The sequence below is a fragment of the Puntigrus tetrazona genome, chromosome 5 (genome assembly GCF_018831695.1).
Source record: "Puntigrus tetrazona isolate hp1 chromosome 5, ASM1883169v1, whole genome shotgun sequence".
In the NCBI taxonomy this organism is placed as follows: Eukaryota; Metazoa; Chordata; class Actinopteri; order Cypriniformes; family Cyprinidae; genus Puntigrus; species Puntigrus tetrazona.
The window spans coordinates 7,018,902-7,045,294 of NC_056703.1; the positions used below are offsets into that span (position 1 = coordinate 7,018,902).

The 26,393-nt window shown below is 36.2% G+C and overlaps 1 protein-coding gene across 1 annotated transcript; it reads right to left on the reverse strand.

Moving 5' to 3' along the window:
- Positions 1-625: 625 nt before the first annotated feature.
- Positions 626-23,696, reverse strand: LOC122344928 (neuropeptide FF receptor 2). The gene is made up of 5 exons (XM_043238577.1): positions 23,072-23,696; positions 18,075-18,433; positions 7,077-7,176; positions 5,138-6,050; positions 626-4,359 (listed from the first exon to the last, which is right to left on the reverse strand). Exons 2-5 carry the CDS (start codon positions 18,427-18,429, stop codon positions 4,342-4,344), a joined length of 1,386 nt encoding a protein of 461 aa, XP_043094512.1. The 5' UTR covers positions 18,430-18,433; positions 23,072-23,696; the 3' UTR covers positions 626-4,341.
- Between the last annotated feature and the right edge of the window lie 2,697 nt (positions 23,697-26,393).

Below are 26,393 nucleotides of genomic sequence, written 5' to 3' on the forward strand. Positions count from 1 at the left end.
AGGGCCGTACTTATTTAACGTTACCTGACGCCTTAACTTTACATACACTTCCCTATACCCACCTTTAATCAGATATGCAACCCATAAAACACTTGAAAGCATTTATTTAGTTGGACTTACCTGAGAGGTGAACTTGACAAGATGGCGGCGCTGTTTCTCCCGCGAAGTCGCGTGCACGTGCAGAATGATCTCGGCCATGGCTTGAGTAGTTTTTATTTTTAAACATTTAAAACATTCACTTATGTTTTTAAAATATATTTTTTGCAGATTATACTCAACTAAGCCCAAGTAATAAAATTAACTCAACTTAAATATTTTTGTTTACAGTTTATTAAAATATAATTTTTTACACAGGTATATATTACATTTATTTGCACGACGAATTTGTGGTGTTTTTTTCTAATTATTTTGAGCTACTTTTTTAGTTTTTTTTTGGGGGTTTGTAGCAGTGCACAAATACCCTCTTCACCTGTTCTTTACATTCTCTTGTTGTAGATGGTTCTGAACTTTCTCATTAACCTGAACATGCCTTTGTACTGCAACGGCTGGCACAAACTCCAGATTCTTGCCTCAAAAGTTAAATGTCTCACACACAATCAACACACTGAATACACAATATTTTATTTGTTCGTTTTACTTAATATTTAGGCTACTAAGGCAAAAACAATATATTTACACATATTCCAATATCTATATTTAAACAACGACAGAGATGAGCAGTTTTTTTTTGTAATGATAGACAAATATACAAATCTCAAAAGGTGAAGATAAAGTCCCTTATTTAGCTGTTTTTGTATAAATATGCAAACGAGGAGTGTTCAGTGAACCGTAGCCTCTGATCTGAGGTTTGCACAGCTGTCAAACAATGGCGGACATCTACGAAACAGTTACAAAAATAAGTGCATCCAGAAAATCTTCAAATGTGACATCATGCTGCTTCATAGACTTGACATTCCAAGGAAATACGAAGACCATTGCAATGTGCTCAAACACAGTGATTACTACCATACAGCACAAAATCAACAATTCAGTACCACTGTCGAACATGTTTTCACTCTTCAACCGGCCTGGTTTCATTTCATCTGTTTTCATTATCATTAAATGCTCACTGAATCCTCTTGAAAGGAGTGCTTCTATGAACCCGGCCTTGTCAGAACATTTAAAAGGAAAACTCCTGTTAAAACAGAAGGGGTGTGTTTGGAGACCATAATACACAAACAGATGAAAATAACCCATTAAGGGTATAAAGATGTTAAATAACTCAAATATATCTGTGTAATACTCAATACTGTTATGCTTACATAACCAGTAGCAAGCATTACATGGACGGTGGTAACCTTGTGTTGGTAATACGTTTTTTTCTTGTTCAATACGCTGTTTTATTCTGATGTGCCCCAAAAGGTGCGAAAAGACAATTGCAACTGACTTCATTCACGAGGCTTTCATCGCCACTTGACGAGTGAAAATAAGCTTCAAAAGAGCTGAAAGATGAGAATTTCCAGTTCAGTAGGGAAGGAAAAGAACTGGTTTCAGATCAGAGGCCATGGGCTGTTGACATTATCAAGACACCTGTGCACCTCTGTGCTCTTAAAAGCGCCGTGCTGCCTCTGGAGTCAGATACCGAGTGAAGCCCTTTTTTCCCCAAACACACAAACATGTATATTTTACATTGTCAGCACATTACAATAAATGTCATCAAGGCTTGCCAAGAGAACACAGAGAAGATTAAAATAACAAGCCCATTATTGAGCTCTAGTATTAAAATAGCATAAATGCATACAATTTTTAAAAGGATACTGCACCCATTTTTTTTCATAATTTACTCAGTCCAATGTTTAATGTCAGTCCAAACGTGTATGACCGTCATTCTTCTGAAACTGTTCATATTTTGAAAAATGTCTAAAAAGGAAATACAATCTATGTAAGTCAGTGGTAACCAAAATGGTTGGTTCTTTAAAATATTCTTCGAAGCATCTTTAATGAGACAAAGAAAGAATTTTAAATTTACTGGAAAACTCTAGACATTTTTTAAACAATCTTTACTTATTCTGAAAGAACGCATTAAACTATAAACTAAGTTAATTTACTATAAGTAAAATGTAAAAAAAATTACAATTATTAATTTATATACTGTATATTATTTTTTATTTATTATAGCGGTTTTCGGAATTTAAGTGTTGAACAGAAAGAATGGGTACAAAAGGTAAAAAAAATTATCCTACGACTTTAAAATGGTTACTTAAGTGCGTAAAGATACTGAACCTGTTCTAACACACGTGTTCTTGGCAGCTTGAAAGTGTGCACACGACATAAAGTAAGTGTGCAAGACCTTATTTACCACTAAAAAGAGTACACATTAAAACCTATTTGTACTGCGCTGGCCCAGTAAAAGTTTTGCACCTTTTTTCTGAGAGTAGCCTACCCTATCAGAGCTGTATTTGAGGCTAAGCAAATTAAATAATTCATTATTCAGGAATTAATAATCGGTTACACTAAATAGATACTATGTATAATTTTGCCAATAATTTTGCCACCGATTTTATTGGTGCAGAGGTGATAATGATTTTTTTGTAAAACGCTGTAGTTACACCAGTGTTGGAGACATATAGACAGACTAAAAGATATTTAGTTTTTCTCCCTGTATAATTTTCCAGTCCTCTATGCTCTGTATCCTAAAATAATGTTCTGTGTTATCGTATCTGTCTTGTTCATGATAACATTATCAGTGCCAACATTCAACAAAAAATACGCTGTCACTTTAAAGACGTAATTATACCGTCACGACACACTGACATGAAAGTAGGCTGATGTTGACCATCAACCAGTAAGACAGTTCAACAAGGTCATTTCTCTCTCTACCATTTCCTCTCTCTCTCTCCCACATTATGCAGTAAGCAGTGGCGAAATTATAACAATTATTCCTTACATAATTTCAACATTTGATGATGTAATATCAGTTGCTGGTGTAGCTGTAATTTACCGTACTTCATTATGCTCGTCCTCTGCTCTCAGAGAAACAACATACAGTACATCAAATTTTTAGTCAAACCAAATTTCCCGCCCCAACCTGCATTAATGACCGTTTTCTGAACAGACTGTGCCCCCACTTGATAAGTCATTTCATGCACATCACCGCAAAGCATGTTGAACTGCAGCCAAAAATGATCGCCAAACTGAAAATGAATAAAAGTAAAAGTTCACAGGGGGCACTGTAGCAGCAAAACATTGTGCACCTCAAGTATACCACTTTAAGAATTGAACACCTGCCAGGTTTACATTAGAAACACAGACAACAAAATAACATTTTAAAAGTGAGCCTTCTTTCTATCAGCCTTGGTTCATGTTCATAGTAGAGTCAAAAGAGAAACTGAGAGATATGCGTAAATGTCAGATGCAAAACAGTCTGGATACCTGCCATTTATTTTGTTTCTTGTCTCATTCCATGCAGGAGACGTTTAAGTTGTTTCTGACCCCTAATGCCCCATTTTTAAGGCACGGCTCTTCTGTTCAGCAGCTCATTTACAAGAAATCCAAAAGTCTGAAAAAGTCCTCAGGCACTGTCCCCCAAGTCAGGGCACAAACTGTTGAGTGTTTCTAAAATCTGGCAAAATGCCCTTCCTGTTACAGTAAGCTATTTTATGCTAATATAGATTCATAATCATGATGATCCTCATTTAAATAGGCGAAGATGAAGACCTACTACATTCACCCTGTAAACAAGCAAGTTCTGCTGCTGACATTCATTCAGTGTTGGTTAGTGAACGAATCGCGAAATGAAACTGAACAGACCATTTGAACAAAATGCAGTCATTTATAAATCTGGATACAGGGGAGATGCAACAGAAAGCATTCTCAGATTTCCCCTGTTCAGGCACTTCAGTCAGATTCATGGCCATTTCCATGGAAATATCCATATTGTTGCCTTGTAATTTTTCGACAACCCTCAGGGTGCTTTTCTTGGTCAAACAGGGTGAATGCAATCAGCTAATACATCCAAAAAATGACACGGGGCATAATTTGGCAGCTAGTCACTTAATTTCTCATCTTATTAGGTCAAAGCTAAGTCCACAAAATGGCCTTCATTGTGTTCGTCACATCCAACGTCTGATTTTAACCCCTCCAGCTCAGTCTGCCTGTCTGGCACAATTATTGTCATAAAATTAGAAATTTTGTGAGAGAAAAGGCAGAAAACATCCTTGCCTAGGAGATGAAAGAGATGAAAAGAGATGAAAGATGAACTCATGGTGTCCTCCCAGCAGTAAATCAGTCAAAGAGAAGGAAAAAAATCAGCCTTTCGTGAGCATCACATCATCTGAGTGCACCGTATCTTTGACTGGGCACCTATAGATCGTACATTACCTGCGAAGAAAGAAAGAAAAACAATAGTTACATTTATACCATTTATAATCCCCCGAATGTTTTCTGAAGATTAAGTTGGATGCAGTGTCACTGAAACTTTCTTTAATAAAAATAGACAGAATCTGTTAAAAAAAAAACATTTGCTAGTGCCAAAAGGAGATGGAGGGTGAAAACTGACAATTTAGTGAAGAACATCTGTAAAATTGCCTTGGCTGGCAATAATAAAAAAAAAATGGTTATTTACTAAAGCATCTGTTATAATGGTAAACTGCTCAGGGCTGTTTTTATTTGCCAGTTTAATGATGTGGAGCTTGGAACAGGCACTGCACAAATCCTGTTGTACAAAGTTGTTTCATGAGATCAGTATTCCAATATTTTTTCTGTAAGGTTTAACATTTTTGACAACAATTTACACTAGGGCTGCTTATTTACATCCATATTAGTAGAGTATTAACTTTATTAACCATCAATAAGCAGCCAATTAGGAATTTAGTGAGGGAAAGGTCATAGTTAATAGTGAATAAGTGTTCCATATTCTAAAGTTCTAAAATTTTACATTTTTATCTGTTTCCAAGCAGCCATTGCAGTGGTCTTCAGTGCACCTTGATTTTGATTTTCGATGAAATATATAATATATATATATATATATATACACATATATATATATATATATATATATATATATATATATATATATATATATATATATATATATATATATATATATATTCGAGGATTCTTTACAGTATGTACAGTATTCTCTAACACACACACAAACCTTCTCCAGATCTTCCATGATCAGATCCTGTTCTTTCACGTTTTCCTTGCCCGATGACTGGCTTCTTTCACCTAGGCCCCTCCCACTGCCCACCGACACCAGCTCTTGGATGAGCACCTGTCCTGGTCTCGGATCTCTGGCCTCCAGTGCAGACTCCTTGGTCAGGGGCAAGTTGGCAGGCAATACAGCGTTCCCCTGCAGACGGTGAGAGTAGTTCCTTCTTTTCCCTGAATGGGCTGAGCAGAGCTGAAGCTTAAAGGCTGCCTTGAAACCCTTTCGAAAGTTCTCATTGAAAAACCCATAGACTATGGGATTGACGCTGCTGTTACAGAACGCCAGCCAGTGGGCTAGAGGATAAAAATAGATGTTAATAATACGATGCTGACGCTCACTCAGGCTTGCGTAGTCACTCAGCATCATGAGTGCCCACAACGGCAACCACGACAGGATGAAGAGCAGGGCCACCACTAGCAGCATTTTAATGACCCGCTTCTTTTTTCGGGACACCAGCTGACGACTTTCATACCTGCCGTTTTTCCCAACGCTAGAACCAGAGCCTGAGGTCCCAACTTGGCTTATGGGCACAGGCATGGATGTTTTGAAGAGCGTGATTCCAATCCAGGCGTACATGATGACAATCAGGGTCAGAGGTGCCAAATAAATGTTAGCAAAGAGTACTGTGGTGTAAATTTTGCGCATCTCCTGATTTGGCCAGTTTTCACGGCACCAGTAGAAGGGCTGTGTGGTGTTGCCGTCGCTTAGCAAGATGGAGACTCTGTGCTCTTTGGTGACCTGTAGCATGACACCAGACGGACACATGATGGAGATGGCCAGAACCCAGATGATGACGATGATGAGGGTGGAGGTGGAGATAGTGAGCTTCTGTTTGAAGGGATAGACAATGCAGCGGAATCTGACACATTAATATAAAACAAGGAAGAGAGTGTGAGGAACGACATTAAAATGAGAGAGGAGAAGAGACGGGTGACAGAAAACAGCAGACAGAAACAGAAAAAATGTGTTTCAAGAAAGCGTTTTAAGGAAAAATGTACAATAACTACCTGGTCTCATGGTAAAAATGTATCTGGGGCATTCGTGAGAAGCGAAATACATATCAATAAGTACATATTACTGCAGTCTCCTAAAGAAATTAATACTAGAGGCCTTTTCACACAAATTTACAGAGTTTTGATTAATAAAGCATAATGTTTGCACAATTACTTCAAAAATATTATTTTATGAGTTCAAAACAATTTTAAATATGCTTGAGAATCTGAAAACTTGAAGTGAACAAAACCGTTAAAATCTGCGTATACATTAGTCAAAGTGGCACAGTTGCATGAAAAAATGCGATTTTATATCAGTTTTGCATTTGTTAACACTATTGGGTGGGTTTAGCTTGAGTTTGGAGCAGAGCATTTTCCAACACGACAGAGAATTAACTTTTATCAACTTTTACAGGATATTTGAATTCCACAATACCTGAAGCAACATAAGAAAAACACAGCAATATGTACCTATATCAATATAATAAAATGTGCCAGGGTTCACGGGTTGTATCTCCATTCAGTGGACATTTCTCTATGAAACTGCTTTGAAACTTGCAGCTTATGTCAAAACTGTGCTGCAGAAAATATGTGGTACATAGTTTCATGAGACTAGGTTCAATGTACATGTGAAGATAATCCATTTATTACATATAAATTTTAAATGTACACTACCATTCAAAAGTTTGGGGTAAAAAAACAGTAGGGATATTTTGGTCAAATAAATGCAGCATCTTTTAAAAATATTTAAAAATCTTACAGATCCCAAAAATTGAGCGGTAGTGTACATAAAACACAAAAAATCTATGTATAATTTTATAAATCTATGTATAGTTTTAACTAGTTTTATAGTTAACACTTAACTACAAATAGATTTATTTTTTTTAGCCCACCTGTCAACAGCAATGGCCACTAGTGTGAAGACCGATGCAGACACAGATATTCCCTGCACCATCCCGCTCAGCTTACACACCAAACTACCAAAAGGCCAGCCTGCAGAAGAAAAGCAGATTGTTTAAATCCATGAGTCCATTGTTTGCATTCGTAATCTCAGTTTGATTTACAGTTAATGCAACTTGACAGACAGACTTCCCAATGTGGATGGATCTCTCCTTTTCTCTCTCTCTCTCTCCCACTTGGTTTTCTTTATCATTTACTCTCTTTTTCAGTTATTGACACCACTTTAACAAAGTCCCTTGACTCTTTTTAGCTTAGGAAGTGTAGCTGGCACTTTTTGTGCGTTGAGTGGTTTATAGAGAGAGGATTATAGAGAAGACTGATGAGAAGAACAAAGCTCAGTCACTTGGGGACCTATTGTTTTTGTTCACCTCGTGTGAGAGTAAACCCAGAAGATCCTTTTAAGAGGCTGATTATATTTGGAGATATTGTGCAGCAGCTGGTCGACGTATGGGTATGAATAATGATGTGACCAGCAAAGAGTTATAGATGGTGTGAGAGAAAATGAGTCTGAAAAAAGACAGGAAGACAGTAAGATACAGCAAGACGGCTAACCAAAAAATTAATGAGCCAGCAAATATATAGACAGAGAACGGAGCAAAAGATTTTAATCATAATGGAGATGGGAACATGTGTCACTTCTGATTCTTATAAGGATAATAGTCAGTGAAGGAAATATCCCACAGCTATTATTATGTCATGCTGGCATGTTCATGTTACAGGCTAGTTAGGGTAGATTGGAACACAGCCTTGATTCAGTCAAAAACACTTGATTCTGCTGTGGCTTCATTTGGAACAGATTATGTTGGCATATCAAAACATACTGAAGAAAGAATATCCAAAACAACGTCCAAAACAATATGAACTTTTTGTGATTGTGCTTTTGGTGTAAATAATCCCACTCTTGTGAGTTGCTCAATTATAAAAAATGTGAATCTATAATGCATTTAAGTGGTATGTTATTTACAGTGTCCCTCTGCTGCACAACACCAATGAAAACGATATAAAGTCAATTATTCTGTAGTCTACATAGTCTAATGTCAAGTCTAAAAGAGATCACAATGTTAACATTTATAAATAAACATCCAACAAGTATTAATGGGAGCAAAAGGCTTTGAAAAAAAAACTTTTTCTGCATTGTCAGACACAATGGAGGATGTCAATTTTCTGAATCGGTTATCTTGGTTGTACTGCAACATGGTTACAAAGGATTGTTGCAAAGCTCAAGTTTAGGGATTTTGATGAGGTGGGAATGAAGACTAACTTGTACAAACTTGTTAAATCATCTAAACCAGCAACATGTATGTTAGACCCTATTCCATCTAAACTATCAAAAGATTTGCTTCCAGAAGTCATAGGTCCCGTCTTGACCATTATTAATTCATCATTGTAATTAGGATATGTCCCCAAAACCTTCAAACTGGCTGTAGTTAAGCCTCTCATTAAGAAAGTACATCTTGACCCCAAAGAATTAGTACATTTTTAGACCAATCTCGAATATCCCTTTTCTGTCAAAGATACTAGAAAGGGCAGTATCCTTACAACTATATGCATTCTTAGAGAAAAATGGTATCTGCAAGGATTTTCATTCAGGATTCAGACCGTACCATAGTACTGAGACTGCTCTCATTAGAGTTACAAATGACCTGCTGTTATCATGGTTGTATCTTGTTATTAGCGCTATTAGAACTTAGCACAGCGTTAGACACTATTGATCACAACATTGACTAGAAAACTATGTTCTCATTAGTGGAAGTGCCTTAGCATGGTTCAAATCCTATTTATCTGACCACATATTGTTTCTAGCATCTGTAAAACTGCGTTTTTCCATCTCAAAAAAGTATGACCATATTAGCCCGGTTCTGTCAACACTGCTTTGGTTCCCTATCAAACATTGGATATATTTGAAAATCTTGTTAATTATTATAAAGCTCTGAATAGTTTAGCTCCTCAATATTTCAGCGAGCTCTTATCACATTATAGTCCTGCACGTCCGCCTAGTTCTCAAAACTCTGTCCATTTGATAATACCTAGAATATCAAAATCTACTGCAGGCGACAGATCCTCTTCCTATTTAGCACCCAAACTCTAGAACAATCTCCCTAACACTGTTCTGGAAGCAGACACACTTTGTCAGTTTAAATCTAGATTAAAGACACATCTTTTTAACCTAGCCTCCATATAACACACTAATACTCTTCTATTATTCAAATCCGTTAAAGGATTGTTAGGCTATATTAATTAGATCAGCTGAATCCGGGAAAACATGATGTACTCATTACATCATAAAAAGAATGGCATCTACGGTAATATTAGTCTGTTTCCTTCTTATTCTGTTTCTCAGTTTGTATCCAGATCAGATGGTGGATCAGCACCAAGAGATGATGTTCATCTCAGACCACAACACAATCTGACATAGCTGCTTTTAGAATTAAACTGGAAATTAAGTGCTGGGTGTTTTCCCCATTCTGTATGGATGTGATTTTGGTTCCATGCCGCTGTCTTTTTAATAATTCTAGCGATTTAATAACAAATTGTTAAATTCCATCATTATACATCCCTATCGTTGTATTCTACTATTTTATACTGTTCAATGCTTAGTTACAATCTGTATTGTTAAAAGTGCTATATAAATTAAAAAATGATTGATTGATTGTAAGCTTTGTCTATCTGTTAAATACTCAATTTTCAGCCTGAGATGAATTTTGGTGGCATTCAGCATATGGTTTGATTTTTTGTAGGTCTACTGTAGGTCTGTATTATACACTTTAGACCTTTACTGTCAGGAAGGTTGGGATGTTTGTTGTGTAACACTAACTCAGCAGGGGATTTTTGTAGCACTGCCAACTGTTCTTTTAGAAAGATGCACAGCTGCTGTTTTCAGCTCTGTAAAGTGCTTTGTCTGAAGACTGCATGAACTTCAGTAGATCCATTCGCCTGGAGCCAAAATCCTGTCATCTTACAGTGGTAAATCCAACTAGCGCAAACGTACTGAACCGTTTACTGTCAAAAAGTGTCTAAGTAAGCTACTCTGTGAGAGTTAATATTTAATAAATTACTTGATGAGCCAATTATTTATTTTATTAGTTTGTTTTATTATTGAACATATGTTGACCAACCAACCACAACAGCAATTTATTTTGCAACTGAGCCATCATACCAACCCCTGTAGTGTTTTCTCCTAAATCTTTGATCATCAAAATAAACATTTTAAATGCTTTTTTACCATGAAAATAAACATTTTGTGACTAAAAATGGCTTCAATATGACTACACCCTTACCCCATTGAGTGTAATTGGATCTATGAATGTTCAAATTAGCCCCCACCTTTTCACTCAGTCAGCAGAAGTAAAAACTGCAGTAAAAGCTACACAAGGACAGTGTCAATCTTGGATTAATAGTTGAATCTGTCAATGTACGTATTTAGATTCTGAATTGACTACAGCCTAGAAAGCGTACAAAGAGCGCTAAAAATCACTAAAAAGCTGTCACTCAGTTAAGTTCAAAGTGTTCTCAGTACTTTATAATCAGTGAAGCTCTATACTGCACAATCAATCGCTTTTTTTACAGTACATCGTGCCTATATTTTCAGAAGATTCACAAAAATGCAGAACTTAACACTGGACAAAACTCCAGCACTTTGAGCAGTGAGTGGATTCTGATCTTCTGATTGGTCATCACATTCAAGAAATCAACGGATATGTATGTGAGCTCTGCAAAAACACAACGCCGCAAGTGTGACAGAAAACAGGGGCTTTTTCAAACTGCATTTTTGAGGCCAATTTTGGTACACTGCCTTTTTAAAGAGAAGATTGGACACTGTTGGATTGGATTGGCCTGTTTGCTTGTCCCTATAAGTATAACGAGACAGTGAGGAAAAATTCAATACTTTATACTTCTATTAAACTTTGGCGATAGATGGGAAAGGTGAAACTATATTTATGTTAAATCCAATTCATTTAAATCAGTATTTTTCTCCTGGTATAGGCTTATGTCTCTATGAGACTATGTACTACGAGACTTGTTCAGGATGGCTCTCTAATGTCCTTCCAACAAGTACAGCAGAAGTTTGATCTTCCAAATCAACACAACTTTGGTTATCTGCAAATTTGGCATTTTGTATCTCTCAGAGCAAAAAAGTGCCGGATTCTTTAGCACTTCTTTAATAGTTTGGAGAGTTCACTCCTCAACACAACTAATGCTGCTCATTTTATTTCTAGATTTTATTCTTTTTTTATACACAAATGGCTCTGGTCTCCTGAACACAGTGGCTCTTAAACGGGAGGAAGACCTGTGTAATGTTTACATAGATGATGACTGGCAGGAAGCTATGAAAGTTATTACATCCAGTTTTACTTGCAGCAGGCTTAGAGAGACTCAGTATAAGATGTTCCATAGATTACATATGACCCAAGTTTTAATGAATAAAATTGATCCTCTATTCTGACTGCAATACAGAGTTAGGGACATTTTTTTTTGGAGGTGCAGGTTTATCTCAAGATTTTAAAACTTTGTTGCTCATGAGATTAGCATGTGAATTTATGTATTAGAGCTGAATTGAGGGCGAAGGCCATTCCTTGGAGAGCATAAATTCATTTATTTTATACCTTTGTATTTGCTTCATGATACAGCATATTCTGCAGATTTCTAGATTGCATGGTGGACCTTACAAATGTTTATCTGTCCTTGTGTCCGCATCTGCTATTACTTTCTTTCTTATCTGCTATTTATATCTGTCTTTCTTAAGAGGGTCTTTGCAATAGTCTGATGTGATTCATGAGCCAGCAGAGGATCTGTTCATGTCAGTCATCAAGCTACATAAGCTTGTGTAATTGGGTGAAAAGGTGAAGGTCAGTTTAGAACAGGTCTCAGGTTCAGAACAATTACTGCAAAATAGGCAAATCGAGACCATACAAACAATAAAACTACAACAAGATAGGATAAAAAATATATAAACATACATAAAAGGCATACAACACAGCAAATGAAATAACGAAAAGAGATTTTTGAGATGTAATTTAAAAGCAGAAACACTATTGCAAAGCTTTGGGACAACTAATAATCTCTGGTTGGACGACCTGAGCGATCTCACTGGATGGTGTTGCATCAAAAACTTGAGAAAAACACTTTTGAAGATATTGGACTATTTAGATTCAAGAGTCCAGGCTACATGTTGTTCAATTCACAGAAGACTGAGGGCGCAGAAATAGGCTGGAGTGAAAGACAATATCACATAGATTTTCTGACCCTTTTCTGTATTTACGAACAAAAACACTCAGTTCAAGCAGATGGCCTGAAACCTGTTTGCTACTGATTGTTCAGATGAGTCTGATGGGTTTATGAGTTATATAAATGGATTGCCATAGATGTAGAGGTGAAAGTGTTTTCACATCTCCACACAATAGCAATATTGAGAGTATCATTTTCCACCATCAAAAAGAGCTCTGCTAACATTGGCTGTAAACAAATTGCAATAGGATCATGAGCTCGGGGGTTAAGGTAAACTATTATGTGAACTAAAACACGAAATACCAGCAAACTCAATAGAGGTGAAAAATGTCCAAAACATTTCATTAAGTCATTACATTTTAAATGCATAATGAATCTAATAAATACATCATTTTTGATATAGAATCTATTTAAATAAAAAAAATAATTATAGATCACATTAATTATAACATGTTACTTCGCAATATACAGCGTTGGTGAATGTCTATACAGTTTTTGAAGATGAAAAAACAAAAGAAAGCTGATAAAACCACAGGGTAACGTTTTTTTTTTTTTGCTGTACTCAAGCAGACATTCGGCTGGACAGTTATATGCATTAAGACTTAAATCTACATGGCTTTATATACACCATCAAATAGTATCAAAAACTCTTAAGGTGACGTTCCTTCCATGTCAACACTTAGTCTTGCTTTGTCTCAGCTTTAAAAGTGAGATGTGCAGAGCCAGTTGCACGGAAGTGTTACATGCAAGGCCTTAGGTGGAAAACACCTCTGGTGAGGGTGAAATGTTGTTTGTACATCAAGATTTATGTCATGTTGACCTAAAGCTTCTTAAGGGAGCTCATCTGCTGCTGTCTTGTTGGTGGGGAGTTTTTAATGAGATTCGGGTTCCTTGGCTGTTTGGTAGCGGTTGTCACCAGGTATCACATAAAAAGTTTTTTGGTTTGTGTTGCTATGTGACAGGTAAATGTACCCAGGGTAGGAAGTGTGTGTTTGGAACCATAAGACAATTTTTGGATGCTAGTTACCTGTCAGGACAAGCACAAGAGCTACCAAATTAGTTATCATTAGCGTTTTACTTTATTTTAATGGTCCTTTTAACACATTCTCTTGGCTATAAGCCTACACTCACTAGAATGTTAGTAGAGCAGTGGTAGAGTGGGGGTAGGGATATCATAAGAACAAGGGATAGAATAAGTTGACACTTACTTGCAAAGTTACTTATGTCTGTTGACACATTATCACAATAAAGAGTCAGAAGATATTAGGCAGACAGTCTACCAATACTCTAATGAGAGTTTGTTGACAGGTAGGTGCAAAGTTACTGTCAACAGAATGCTCAAACGGGACCATCAAAATAAAGTGTTACCATTATTGGTATGCCTGTATTGTTTACTTCTGTGTATGTTTGCAGTATCTTAAAAAACAAACATTTCATATTTTATTCATATTCTAAAATATTTTAGTTGTCACTTAAATTAACATTAAGCAACTAAACATTTTAAGTTGACTCAACTAAAAAATGTTTTTTACAGTGTAGCATATAAAACAAATGCACTTTTTTAAGTGTTTTTTTTTTTTATTTAGACAAAATAGCTCTTTAACCGTCAACAGTCATTATATGAAAATCTGTGCAGCCCACTTTAATCGTTTATGGCCATTCGTATCTGCATCTTTCGATATATCTGAGTGTGGTTCTATGCTTGATGCTTGCAATTCTGAAATTTCAAGGGGTCTACCATGTAGTAGGAGATCTTCTAGAGACAAATCATGTTTTCTCAGGTAGCTAAAATCTGGATATCTAGATATCTGGAGGACATGCAACTCTGAATAATGTGTGCTTTGAACTCATAGTTCCCCAAGCATTTGAAAGCCCGGTCTGCATTTTTTCACTTGGCGTTGCATTTCTGGTTCTGTGCAGTTCATGTTGCACGATTCCTTTTTCCACAGTGTTTATCTTTTGATACATACATTTTTATCTGCCGTTTTATCAATGTTGCAAATGTCAGTTCTCACGGCTCATCATTCAGACAATGATAAGGCTCAAATTATTTATTAATTCTCTCTGTTTCACTATCTGTGAAAAAGAATTGCCATTGGTTTATGTATTTACACAGTAGTGTGTTCCAGATTGTATGCTTTCCGTCTGCTAATCCCAACAGACTTGTGATGCTAAAGCATTTTGTACATCACTCTGCAAAAAGATCTGCTAAATAAATGTAAATGTCATGCACCTTCTGTTCTGTTGAATCAACCAATGTGTCTGAGAGGATGTAGGTCATTCTTTGTATCAAATGCTGGGAAGTAGTATGTAGCAATTCTTTTTTAACTGGTATATTTTCTACAATTGAATTTTAGGCACGAAACCAAATGTACAATACATATGCACACAGTGAAGCATCGACATTTTTAGAATTGTGAAACTTATTTTAGTTCTCTTAACATTTACAGTTTTTTCTATTGTGCAGAAAACATCAAAGGCTCAACATCCCTTAGATGTTTTCTCATTCTTTTAAAATGATCAACATAAATCTTTTCTGGTACTGTATTTGCAGCATACCGCATAATTTCTTCGCTTCACTTTTGCATTCACTTGCTTATCACAATGAGACCGTTCCTCCCGTTTACCGACTGGGAGCTTGTTAAGCTCCAGGGGAACACATCCCGCTGCCAGGATTAGTTAGAAGAACTAGGATTCATGACAGCTCTGTGAGCTCCGTAGTGATTGTGATTGCAGATTCTCTGATGAATAAGCACATGGTAAGCTTTAAATTTGTAATGATTGCATGGTAACCAGATGAAAGACAGAAAGATGCAGCCAATAGAAAAAATGCCATTACTTTCTGTACAAAACATACAACTTTCAGGGAGGGGAAACCTGCTCAGTTTAACAGCCATCACTGTGATGTAGAGGAATGGGCCAATTTCAGTGTTTCAGGGTGAGCTTGTTCAGTGAAATTCATTTGATTGCCTACAAATTGCCTACACCTTCTTTTATGATTAGTACTATAATGCCTGAGCATTCATCTTCTTGAAATACTGATAAATTAAATGTGCATCAAGTGACTTTCGTAAGCAGCTATCCGCAAAATCTGCTGCGTGGTGTTACCATATTTGTCTGCCTTTAATGAAAAGTTAATGTCATGTAACGGACAGAATAAAACAGGCTCATCGGTAAAACGTGCCTCTACATACATTTCTCCAGGAATGAAAAAAAAAACGTACCTACACATACGAATCCCTGCACTTTCCAGTTAAAATGAACACTACGCAGTAAAACGACTTTTATTCCTTCCAAACAAATGAATGGTTTACAGAATGTCATGCAGAATGTAATGTTAAGATTTCAAAACCATTTTAACATTCTTCACAATTTGAAAACTGATACCTTTTTTCAATATAGCTTCATATATAGCTTCATGTGTATGAGTTTTGTTATGCTTAACCAGCATAATAAAACTGCTACAATAGGCGACTGTAATAACTGTAATAAAACTGCACCACTTTCTGGACATTTCACTTTGAAACTGCTGCGAAACGTCCGATAAGGTACATAATTGCAGGCTTGCAGAAACGTATGCAAAGGCATGTTTTTCCAGTGAGCCTGGGTTGGAATAAAATAAGGAATCAACAGGCATGGGCGGACTGTGGCTCCGACAGCCAAGATTACTGTATTTCGACTAAATCTGAAATTGGATAGGCAGCTGCATTCAATGCTTATTTGTTTATATGCTCTGTAATCTGAAGACTCTCAGAGGTTTCTATTTATAACACGATTTACAATACTGAGTACTGTCGCCATTCAGACTGCAACAGAATTGATTGACAGCTTGATTATAAAAAGAATCACTGTTTGTTCACTTTCTGTAGGTCTATATAAAAAGATTTGTATAAACTTTGTATTTTTCATGCTGCTAAGTGGACCAGGGGTCACTGACTGTATGCACTTCTGATACAAGGCAACAGCATATAAATGCAGGGTAAATCTGTTGAAAAGGCTTCAGGGCGTCTATATAGCCTATGGTATGATTTATGCACAGTTGTTCAAAAATAGCCTGTACGGGTAGATTTTGCTTACACAATGAATGCACATTTTCTGTTTCTCTGTTTTTGCACGTGTTACAAGTCAAGATAATCATATTTGTCTACCTGAATGAGGGAGGTGGTAGATTTAATGCTGGTGCGGTTCGGGTCACAGCGTTTATGTCAATCAGGTCATATTGGGTACAGAATTAAATTAGTGCTGCTTTAACAGGTTAACAGGTTAGGTGTTCAAATAAATACCGTGGAGTGGGTTTACCACACAAAACCCATACAGGACTCGACTGCACTATACTGCACACGTAAACGCAAAGTATTTTGCTGATGAAAACTATAATAGTGGGTGCATGGCATAATTTCCCACCTGAGGTAGTTTGCAATCATGCACCGTATAAATAGGCTTGACATAAATTGCCTTAGGAAATAAATCTTATTGGCTGTTCCCATTGCGAAGCATCATGGGAATGTGTTGTTTTGCTCTCACCCTCTTACAAAAGTTAAGTGCATCTAGTTCTCAGAATGAAAGCTCTCTTCTTTAAATTTGATCTGATACATTCCCTACGGTTTATATCAGAACGTGGTTGCTAAGTCCATGCTTTTCCTGTGGAATTGGGTTACATTCAAACTGTTGCCGCAGGTAACATTTTTTTCCCTGTGAGCCAAATGTTTGATATATTGCATAAATTAGATTTAAGCGAAAGGTTTGTACTGAAATATTTTAGATTTTACCCATGATAGAGAGAGTGGCACCCGTATGGAACCAAAAACAACAACAAAAAAACAGTATAAACACTATATAACACTATAAATTGATTTTAGGTACGATATATTTGGAAGGTTAGTGGGCTAGGTTTTACTTTTTATTGGCATTTAGGCTAGTGGCAACCCTGGGGATGATGCAGCTTGACTTTGGCTGGCTTTGTCTTTGTTGATATCTTTATTGAGAAATTGCAGTGTGGCCTTCAAAGTCATTGCCTGCCATTTGGTATTTGTATTAGACCAGCAATGCCAAGATGACAATAATGGGATATTACACAAACCTAAATGTTGGAATGATTGTTTGTTTAGAGGTGAGTGTGTGTGAGATTAGCTTGGGTCAAGAAAGAGTGTGATGCTGTGTAGACTGGGGATTGTGGATTTTTTAATTTTTCTTGTTAAAGAGTGTAGTGTAATATCCCAGTGTAGCTTTGTGAATAGTGATGGGAGAAACAAAGCTTTTTGAAACTGAATGAATTGAACCGTTTGCTTTGAACTATGATGCACTGTTTTAAAGCACTTGAAACGCCACAGGCTGATGAAACCTGCTGGTCAAAACTGTGAAAATGCAGTGGAGAAAATGAGTGGAATGTTTGAAACTAGCTCCAAACCACTTATTTGAAACAAAAGATCGATAAAGGTTTCGGGTTATGAATACTTACAGTATCTATATATAGAAGTGTATAATACACATTTAAATATGAACTACAATAGTACAATTATCAAAGCAATTGTAAGTACCCACTTAGTAGGTGGCCATATATCGTACAAAATACATGCAAAATAATACTTAATGTATATATATTTATGTAATTAATATTTATATTTAACTGTAATTTTGATACGATTTCTTTGACCTAATATAAAAACACAGGAAACATTTAATTACAATAACAAGAACGGCTTTACCTGTGATGATGTTGTCCACCAACGTTGTAGGCATGCAGAAGATGCCAACCAACAGGTCACTGATGGCCAGGTTGAGAATGAAGAGATTGGTGACCGTACGCATGTTCTTGCTCCTTAGCACAATGAAGCACACCACTCCGTTTCCCACCATGCACACAATAAAGATGAGGAGGTAGGATACAATGAAGATAGCGGACACCAAGGGCTCGTGCAGATAGAAGTCCACGTAGGTGACGTCTGGATACGGATGAGGATGAGAGGAGGTATGGTTCACTGAAACGTTGTGGCCGTTCTCCACAGCGGAGAAGAACGGAGGTGACACGGTAGAGTTTGGGTCCAGTAGCTTCAACGCCATCTTTCTGAGGAAAAAGAGAAAATAAAGAATATCAGTTTTGTCTTTAAGAGATATGGCAGTGATTCTAGAAAAGAGAAAAGTCTAGAAAAGTCCTAGTCTATTATCTAACCAACTAGTTGTGTGTGTTTTGCATGTGTAAAATGGGGAGGTTATGAATCATTAAAATTGTAGTCAAAATCTTCTTATCGCATTTACATTATGTATGATGTCACTTAAGAGTACTGGAGGAGAATCTGTGCTTGGTTAACATCTTTAATCTGTGTGGAAAGCATGCTCCTGACTGGAAAGCTTTAGGCGAGGTCACATATGCAGATAAACAAGTGTGACATAAAGGATATGACATACAAAATGTTAAGGCACATGGATTAGTGAGCCTTTTTCAGTCCTCCTTAAAGGAATGCAATCGCCGATTACTTTTTCATGCTTATTTTATCAAAGTATTATGAGCATTTTCTGAAGAAAAAACAAATATTTTGAATGTGAATGTACTCTTTGTTGAGATATCCGTGTGTGCTAAGACTTGACGGGAGCAATGAGGTGTAAAAGCTCAAGTTCAAGTAGGGTTAGGATGTGACAGCAAGTGACAGATGTTTTTATTGAATTATTTAGTTTTAATGTCAGACGTGAAATGTCTTATGGAATCATGTAGACAGAAATTTCTTCTCTATATTTCACATCAGTCTGATAAAGTGTTTCTAAATGGCAGAAGGCGGGTATAATATAAGGTTAAACTCAATATGAATTTACTGCCATTTTCACCTTCACTTTGACTAATCTTTGAGATGAGAGAAGAGTGTTTTTTCTATAAAAGACACATACGACTACATTGGTGGCACAGTCCAGCAATTTCAGCAAGGATAAATCTGAAAATGCAGAAAATTAAATGACGGTTTAAAGCTTAAAAACACTTAAAGCTTAAAAAATAATTGCATTTGAATGCTGCCAGTGGGAAAAAAAGCTGGCAAATACATTTACGGCAAATCTTGTTACTGAGGGACATGCAGTCTGTTTTAATAAAAATACAGAGCGGGCAGTAAAAGGCTGCATATATTTATAAGAATTAAGTTATTCTATAGCTGATTTCTGAATCACATTGATAAGCAACCACTAAAATTCTTAATTTTCAAAAAGGCTATTAAAAATAATCAGTACGTGACATGCTTAAAATGCTCAGAAAACAATTAAGTTGCAATAGCCTTGAAGTCTGTCCTTCATAACTCTTGATCAACATTTCATATGTACATATAAATGACCATGCATCAGTTATTTATAGTGCGTTTTGACAGAACTTAATTTGTATTCAAAGTCATTTTTCACTTTCAGATCACTGCTGTTTTATTATAAAATTGATGTGATCTATGTTACTCTGAATTCTGAAGGACATGACCTCCCCAAGCATCAGATCCCAGCTGATGGTGAGTAGATGAGACGTAAATCATGACTGGTTTGACACTCAATATATTCCGGCCCTTATTTGAACTGTCATGCTGTCAAAGACCGAACGGCAAATGCAAGAAAAAGTTGAGTATTGATAGTATTGTATAAATATTACAGTATACAGTCACTGTCTTGCTATAATCCTCTGCAGACAAACAAATCCTCTGCATCAAAACAAACCTTTGTCAATAACAGTATTAATAGAAGTCGTACATACATACATACATATATATATATGTGAGTGTATATATATATATATATATATATATATATATATATATATATATATATATATATATATATATATATATATATATATATATACACACACATATATACATATGTGTATATATATACTGTATATATGTATATATATATATATATATATATATATATATATATATATATATATATATATATATATATATATACACATATACATTACATATACATATATATACAGTATATATATACACATACATACATATACATATACTTTTTATACTATATATACACTTTCATTTCTGACAACCATACCTTACATATTTTTTCCATATATTTTACAAGATATTTTTTTACTCTTTTTTTCTCTTTTGGAAAAGGCATTGAAAGCAGAAAGTATACAGAGTGTAACTGTAACAGAAAACACTGAGCTGCTAATGCACTTTAATGGCAGCAGTCTTGAATTAGGCAGCATTACTCACACCTAACCCGTCTGCTTTGTGCTCCACCGCTTTATAACCCGACTTAATGGTATTTAATCCCCTTGCATCATTTTTCTTCCACGCGGTTCGGCTCCATTGAAAATGCAGTTTTGTTTTTTTGAAAAGCAAAACTAGGAAAGACAATGATTTGCAATGACATATTATAAAACCAATTTAATCCCACACTCTCAGGATTATGGGAGTAATACTAAAAGTGTGCCAACATAGTTTGCGTGCGCTGCAGTGAAGTCCCCGATGCTTTCAGCTGCCAGTCGAGAGTTCACATCCACTCAATAGCTCAGTGACACTCGTCCATTAAGCACGAAGACTTGCACACACCGGGGAGATGGGCCAGAGACGAGATACGACAAGATCAACATTCTTTTGCTAATTTGCAAAAGCAGCTGTACAAAGCTTGACATTTTTGTCTGTAAGCAAACTCAATGGCTCTGAGTTTGAGGTCACTGTCAATATATCATCTATGATGATTTGTGGACGTCAGTGTTAAAATCTATCCGCTAAAAGAAATTCTTCTGCATTCAATAACTCTCCTGAGCAGTACTAAGATAAAGTGAGCCGTTTTAAACTTAAACTTTGCTTCTTTGTTTAGCAACACAGTACATCTGTCCCTGCCACCTAAAATGTAAATGTCTTTCCAGAACAGCCTGATCATTTCGGCGAGAACTGATTTCACGTGTTAATGTGTTTACTATTGATACGATTCCTGACAGTATTAATGAACGTTATAAGTATATTTCATGTGGCTGCACATCTTTTGAACTGACGTAGATTTCTTATGCTACTATAGAAAAAAAGGATAGAAAAATATAACATAAATAATAATATAATTATAATTTTTTTTCATGTTGTAAATACATGAGAAGAAAATTTTAAATGTTATCTAAAGCATGAAATGCTAAGTTAAAATCATAATATCCTACATTAATTAAACCTACCTCAGATGAAACTAAGTAAAAAAAAAGGTAAAAAAAGTAATCTCCTTTTTAAACTTATATGTATGTGTTATATTCAACTATACTCAATCGGCTTCTTTCCTAATTTTACCCTGTAAGCTGATTTCATAAAACTTAATTTAATTTGCCACATCTTGTGGGAAAGGCTCTATAAAAGCTGGTTATCTAAACAAAAACTGATCTTTACATTTAATTTGCTGATACTAGTCTGTCAGGTCAGGTCACATTTATTTACAGTGCTTTTTACAATATAGATTTTTTTTCTCGATACGAATCAGCATTTAATTCCTATCTTTTGCAAGCTCTTGGCTAAGAGCAGATTAAACTGTGGACTCAGGTTAAATGAAGACGTGTCCAGCGGTACACACTGTGCCTCTTCTGGAGTGTGAACATTACAAATCTTACCAGCTTTCCCAGATCTCCCCGTCCAAAAACAGCAGCAATTTCACCCCAGATGTTTGAACCGCCCGTGCACTGTTTGATCAAATGACTTATCTGTGTTACCAATAAAAACACATCCAGAATTTCAACGTTTCCAATTTTATCTTACGAAAAAAGACTTTGTGTTGCTTTTTAAACTATCTTAACCTCTCAGACCTCCATTTTTTCACCTCATGTTATGTTTCAGAACATCTAGCGACGTGCCATCGATGGCTTTGGCTTCATTCATAAAGTACATTAAACATGATGTCTTTTTCTTTTTGCAATGAGTAACAAGTTTTTAGAAGTCCTCCAGATGCTATTCAATTGCTATTCAAGTCAACTGAAGGATCTCAAGGTTGTTAAGAATGAGTTTATTAAGAATCTTTAACTATATTGTATTGTTTCCCCAGTCAATTAGATCCATTTATTATCAAATGCGACTTATACCTTCACAGTAACTCAAGTGATCGATTGATTGATTTTTCTGATATATGTTTAATATTGTATATTTATGTACCTACATGTTGCCTATCTAGTATCTTCCTTGTTGGACACATCACATTTGACATGTGCTGTCCTCTGCTGGCCTGAAGAACAATGACCCAGGCCACTGATGATAAACAACGCAGTGCTAAAATATCATTTACGGTGCAAACGAAGACAGAAACTTACATTCCAACTATATGCAGGCTTCTTTTACTAATTTCAGCGCACTTAAAAGCGATGAAACTTAATTCATACAGACAGCTCGAAGAAGCGCAATAACTGAACAAGCAATAACTGTAGCCTAAGTAAGCTTAAACATAGACTATAAAGATATGAACGAGTACAATAATAAATAACAACGTATATAAAAGTGCTAGTATATGAAAAGCTCAGTGAGTAAAGCATTTAAAAAAGCAAAACAAAATAAATAAAATAGATTAAACTAAATATAAACACAATATTGTCGTTCTTTTTTTTTATATTGACAGACATTTTAGTTAAGTATGCCTGTCAGTAATACTTCATATAAAAATCTACAGTAAATTATTTAAATCACGTCACGTGACCTTTTAAAACAACAATGAAAACGACAATGCAATTAAAATAATGACGTCTCACCTTCTTTGAGATGAAACGTTTCCACCTTTGATTCAAACACTTGTTTTTCTTTCAGGCAAAAAGAGCGCCAGGCGAGGATACGATCCGAAAGCAGGCGCGCGGGTAAACTTGTGTTCGCGGTAAACTTGCGCCGTTCGCGGGAAGCTCGCGCTGGTTAGGAAACTACTGCTGCTCGTGCTCTCGCCGCGCTCCTGCTATAAGACCCGATGGAGCGATCCCCGCCCTGCTGCTGCTGCTGCTGGAGGAGGAGAAACCACACACGAGCTGCGAAAAAGAAAAACGCATAAACGGGGACAAATGCTGTGACTTTAGAAGACACGTGCGTTCTGTGATGTTCTTGTGGAGCTGCTCGTTTTAACGGAAAGCGCTTTGATTCAAATGATTTATCGCCATGGCAACTTTAATGGACCTCCAAAGCCTTTTTCACGGACAGACCCACCAGTTTCAACCAGTTACCCCCCATATCTTCAGTAGACCTTTCTGAGCACCATCTCAAAAAAAAACAAAGTCAGCCTAAATGTTTCATAATGATAATTGTAGATTCAGATTTTCTTTTGTGACCATACCCCCTTAAAATAGCTCACTATGTGGGAAGGGGTTGCATGAGTTTTCTGCATGATTCACTGCTTATTTTTGCCATCAGGTGTTGGAGCATTTCATCATGGGTGTAATTGAAATATTTAAAATAACTCAGTGCTTTTACTATGCTTGCTTTTGTCTTTGACGATAAGGCCACCTGTTCTTACTCCTACTCCATAGACAAAAATTAAAATCTGGTGTATAGGCCTGTATCAGATTAATATCTATTTATTGTTATAAACAAAAGCACAGCTTTAAATGGACTCAACAACTTGGCTCCAAGCATGCTTCCAAGATCACAATTATTTAATTGATTATTATTATTATTTATCCTGAATGAATTAATTATACTTAATTCTTATTATGAATATAGTGTGACACTGTGGCTCAGCTGAAGCCTGTTTTGTCATAATAAAAAATCTTTATGCATGTACTGACAGGCCATCGAGTACATCCTTTGTCATTTGTAAGAAACTTTGAAACTGGGCTGACAAAGTTTACATATCAAAGTACAAATATTCTTGATGAAACCTAACGCACAGTTTACGTCTCGAATGCACACCTTCGTTTTTCTTTTCATCTCTGTATTGCTCATTCATTCACGCAATACCGATCACACAGTCGGAAACAAAATAATCCATTTCCGTACAAACGTGAAACATATGCTAATTCTTTGCGGCGCGTACATGTGCCTGGCACGCTTTCTACAATTATCTGAATCAGAAATATTGACGTTTCTTTTCAGGATTATGCTTCACTGTTTAAAATTGCACACCGAAACCGAACTGCTCTTCCATAAAACACACACGTGCACTATATCATTACACAACAGCCCAATCAATTATTTCACTCTTAGTGTTGTTGAGTGAATGTTTTTGCGTTGTTTTCATAATGGCCGGTCTTCTTTTTTTTTTAAGTGTTTCCGCTGCACTTTGTTCGCAACTGTCGTAACATCATTTTTGGCACAGCTGCGGTGTTTGAGAGCAAAAGATTTTGCAACCTGAGCGGTCACACAAAACTCCAAAACCTGAGCACGGCCTGGATCGATTCCAAGACAGCTTGCAACTCAGTGCCACCTACACGCCTCTACTAACTACGTTCATCAGGAATTCATCAGGGCCTGTGGAGGGAAAAAGCCCTTTACACCAACTTTAAAAAAATAAATAACACACACGAAAAAATGACCCTATTCTAAGCCGTCTTTCAAGATGATGTTATCTCTTCTGCTCATATACCCTTCGGCTGCCCAAATGAAGAAATCTTTTTGAAAGCTCTTTCGCATTTCAACGGCAACCATCTTGGTCAAAGTAAGGGACATCTATGAAAACGGTCAATATTTTAGACAGCAACTTGAGGCAACGTGTGTAGACGAAGGGGAAGAACACAAAGAGTCATTGTCAGACAAGTCCATTCATGGCATAAACTATCACCAGACTGCAGAGTTGGCTAGCACTGTATCAGTGTGACTGGAATAGACAGTCTGGCATCTTATAACAAGATGGTTAACAGACTTATATATATATATATATATATATATATATATATATATATATATATATATATATATATATATAGGCTACCCATTAAACTGATTGGAACTGGCATACACTTCAAATAAATAGTATCTTCTGGATAGCATATGCACAGCATGTACACTGTATTAAATAGAAAATCAGTATGCAGCCAATAGTGCCAATATAATATGCCATTTCAAACATAGCCTCGTACTTCCTAATTGTTAAGAATTCTTCCCAGGCTGCACCTGACTCAAATATGTGAATAAAACAATAGTGTTATGGAGATTCTTAGAAATTCAATTAACCGATTAATAGTAGATTAGATGGAAGGAGAAACAGTGGTTTAGCTATTATATGAGTAACCAAGGCTTTATGATCAGATGCAGAATTTTGGAAATAATGTTTTTTAACCTGTAATGGTAACCAGTGCTTTGACCATTTATACTTTGACACTCTATACTGTTAAATTGGAATGAAACGGCATTAAGTGGTCAAAAAAAGTTTAACGATAAAGTGACAATGTCTTATGACACTGATGCAGAAAAACAGATCACAATGTGTTCCCCCAAAGGTTTTTCGCCTATATAAGTGTGAGCTGGTAACAGAAGGGTGTTAAAGTCCCATCACAGCAAAAAATGAAAACGTTCTAATGCTGTTTACACTGTTATTTAAAAGCTTAGAGGCTTTTGATGATTGAGACAATGTATGGTTTATCCAACAATATGATTACGAAAGCAGAAAAAGAATCTGATCATTTTTCCAATAACAATAGAAAGCATTTACTTCTAAGCACCTAAGGGGTTTTCGGACCCAAACGTCATGATCTCCTTTCAAGGATGTCTCACATAATTTCACGTTTAAAAAACAGGTTGTATTACTTGGGGGTGGGGGAAAGCAAATGTCACAGCTTATTATTGTAATGCCAGGCCAGCAGAGGGAGCTCTGCTTCCTCTCCAATGACTTCCCGTTTGGCGGCCATATAAACTGGGCCATGCAAAACAGAAGTTACAAAGTATCGTTTTGTTGTTGCGGACTCTACCAAACAGTTTCAGTTTATATCTTGTTTTCATGACTATTGCCCTATTGACTATAGCCTTTGCCTTGTTTTCATTTGGATTTTGATCCTGGACTATTGCCTGTTTTTTTGTGAATGTTTCGCCGCCTGTTTTGACCGTTGCTTCTTTACTGGATTACCATTTTGTCTCGCCCTTGATATTCCTGTTTGT

Bases quoted from the DNA above. Each gene is read 5' to 3' on its own strand.
- LOC122344928 (XM_043238577.1), bottom strand. From the start codon at position 18,429: ATGGCGTTGAAGCTACTGGACCCAAACTCTACCGTGTCACCTCCGTTC. The intron at 7,177-18,074 runs GTAAAGCCGTTC...TTTCTTCTGCAG, and splicing joins GGTGGACAACATCATCACAG to GCTGGCCTTTTGGTAGTTTG. The intron at 6,051-7,076 runs GTGGGCTAAAAA...TTAATGTGTCAG, and splicing joins GTGGCCATTGCTGTTGACAG to ATTCCGCTGCATTGTCTATC.